This window comes from Mesitornis unicolor, unplaced genomic scaffold (genome assembly GCF_000695765.1).
Source record: "Mesitornis unicolor isolate BGI_N332 unplaced genomic scaffold, ASM69576v1 scaffold1168, whole genome shotgun sequence".
Lineage (NCBI taxonomy): Eukaryota > Metazoa > Chordata > Aves > Mesitornithiformes > Mesitornithidae > Mesitornis > Mesitornis unicolor.
In genome coordinates, this window is record NW_010203619.1 from 10,538 (window position 1) to 12,695 (window position 2,158).

Sequence of the window (2,158 nt, forward strand, 5' to 3'; positions counted from 1 at the left end):
GCCTACAGAGAGCCGCGTGATCGCATCTTCCCCTTCATTCAGGACAAAGTCAAGCTCTTACCAGTACAGAGTCCAGTCCTCCCAGTCTAGGACCATCATTTGCTGCTGGCAAGGCTGAACTAAATTGTCCAGTTTGCTTCAGAACTCATTTTTACAGTATTTTAGTTTAATATTTGGCCAATCTGAAGCCTCCAACCGGCCTGCACTTGGGCACATCAGTCTCTAGCAGGGATTAGCACCATGCTGCTGCCCAGGACACATCATCCCCTGTCCAGAAGGGACATGTTACCCCACCACCAAGTGCTAAACTGTCCTGCAAAGCTCTCTGCTCCAGTTGGAAGCACAATTTATAGCTTCTGAGGAGCTCACAGGACTCACGCTAAGCTTTATTTGAGAAGGGTTTGAGAAAAGGGTTAAGAAGCTGCCGCATACCAGCTCTCTGAGCAGCTAAAATTTAACGTCAAGGACAGAGCTGCTTCCATACCCAGGTCAGACCCCAGCAAGCAGCTCCTTTCCAGTTTAGCCAGGCTGATTTCTTCACGAAACAGCAGAAAACAGCCTCATGGAGGCTTCATCCCAACTGCTGGAGTAGACATCAGCGTGAGTCGGCACGGGGAAAAACAGCACCGGCCAAGCAGTTTTGGTCCTAGAGCTCTGGTGAGGGGATTTTGACTGCGTTTCTTCAGAGCAGCCTCGATTTTAAGAGGTAGGACATAGGATGGGGAGCAAGGGAAGAACTGAAAGTACCGTACCTCCCCTTCCGACTTCACGCCAACCACTTTGCCGTTTTCTATCACGATCTCTTCGATGGGCTTGTTCAGCATGTAGGTGCCTCCGTAGATAGCGCTTAGCCTGCAAGAGTAAAACCACGTCAGCGTGGCCCACGGGTGCGCGCTCGGTTTTTAACAGCCCTCCCAGCCCCTTGGTTTCTGCTCCTTTTGGACAAACCACGCTTGAAACCTCTTCAAAATACATCCAGGCAGCAGCTGCTGTCTGCTGTCCATTTGTTCCTGCTGATATTTAAAGGAAATTATAAATGCATTTAGATCCGGTGAGAAAGAATCTCCTCGGTGCGACCCAGAGAGTCCTACAGCTCAAGAGCTGCAGGCTACACCCCATAGGTAAATGCAACTTCTTGGATAGACAAGAAGCTGCAAACTGTGTCTCCAAACCAACCCAGAACTACCACCACTAATGGGAATCACACTAAACAAGCCTGGAAAGCAGCAAATCCCACACGGAGGAATCATTTCTTGATTAAGATATTGAGGAAACCATTAATGACCACAGTATTTTTATGCAGCATCACATTCTGGAAGGTTGAGGTCACACAACCAATCCCCCCCCTCCTCCCCAGCAGGTATCAAAGCAGGGATGAGCAAACACCGGGGGTCCAAAAAGCAAGTTCTCACCTTGCAAATCCCTGGGGCAGCTCTCCAAGGCCATAGAGGGGATAAAGGTACGGGCTTTTACCGTACCGAGCCAGCGACTCGCTGTAGAGCTTAATCCTGTTGATTGTTTCTTGGCAGGGTTGATCTAGATAGCTGGAGAGGGATTTGCAACATTTTACAAACCGAGAATTACAGCAGAGGAAATCATTTACTTCCCCTGAAGTTTCCTTCCCCACCCTATGGCTGATCCCAACAAGTATTTCCCTGGAAGTTCCCTTTTAGGATCACTTTAGGTCATCACAGGGGGTTTATTAAGGAAGGAGACGCTTTGTTAACCCCAGGAACCCACAAACTTTAAACACCCCATCAGCAGAGGACCCAATACTGGAAGATTCATGCAGCACTCACAGATATTAACGCTTTGCCAAGCTTCCTACTCTCAAGTTGCTTTTAATTAACTTAAATTAACCGTATCCCAGCACCCCAGCCCATTTCGGGGAGCAACTGAAGCCACGCTTACTCGTCGGTCCTGTAGAGAGCAAGGGCATGGCCCGTGAAGTCTATAACATCCTGCCCCAGGTCAAACTTCTTGTACACGTCACGCATGGTGGTCTTCTTGGGATCGACGCCTTCAAAAGTTCGGGGGTCGTTCTCATCGAAGTTGGCAACGTACACCAGGAATTTCCGGAACCGGCGTTTCTCAAACAAGCCCATTAAGCCTAAAACCAAAATATTTTCACACAATCACACAGAATCGCTCGGTTGGA

The 2,158-nt window shown here is 48.8% G+C and overlaps 1 protein-coding gene across 1 annotated transcript in view; it reads right to left on the reverse strand.

The window, feature by feature from the left end:
* The window catches only part of LOC104545570 (rab GDP dissociation inhibitor beta), a gene marked incomplete at its 5' end in the record, with an annotated part of 5,013 nt that extends 2,903 nt beyond the window's left edge, over positions 1-2,110 (reverse strand). Inside the window, 3 exons of the mRNA XM_010190750.1 lie at positions 753-852; positions 1,413-1,544; positions 1,912-2,110. Of these exons, the coding sequence (XP_010189052.1) occupies positions 753-852; positions 1,413-1,544; positions 1,912-2,110 (431 nt within the window). The remainder of the gene's footprint in view (positions 1-752; positions 853-1,412; positions 1,545-1,911) is intronic.
* Positions 2,111-2,158: the final 48 nt, after the last annotated feature.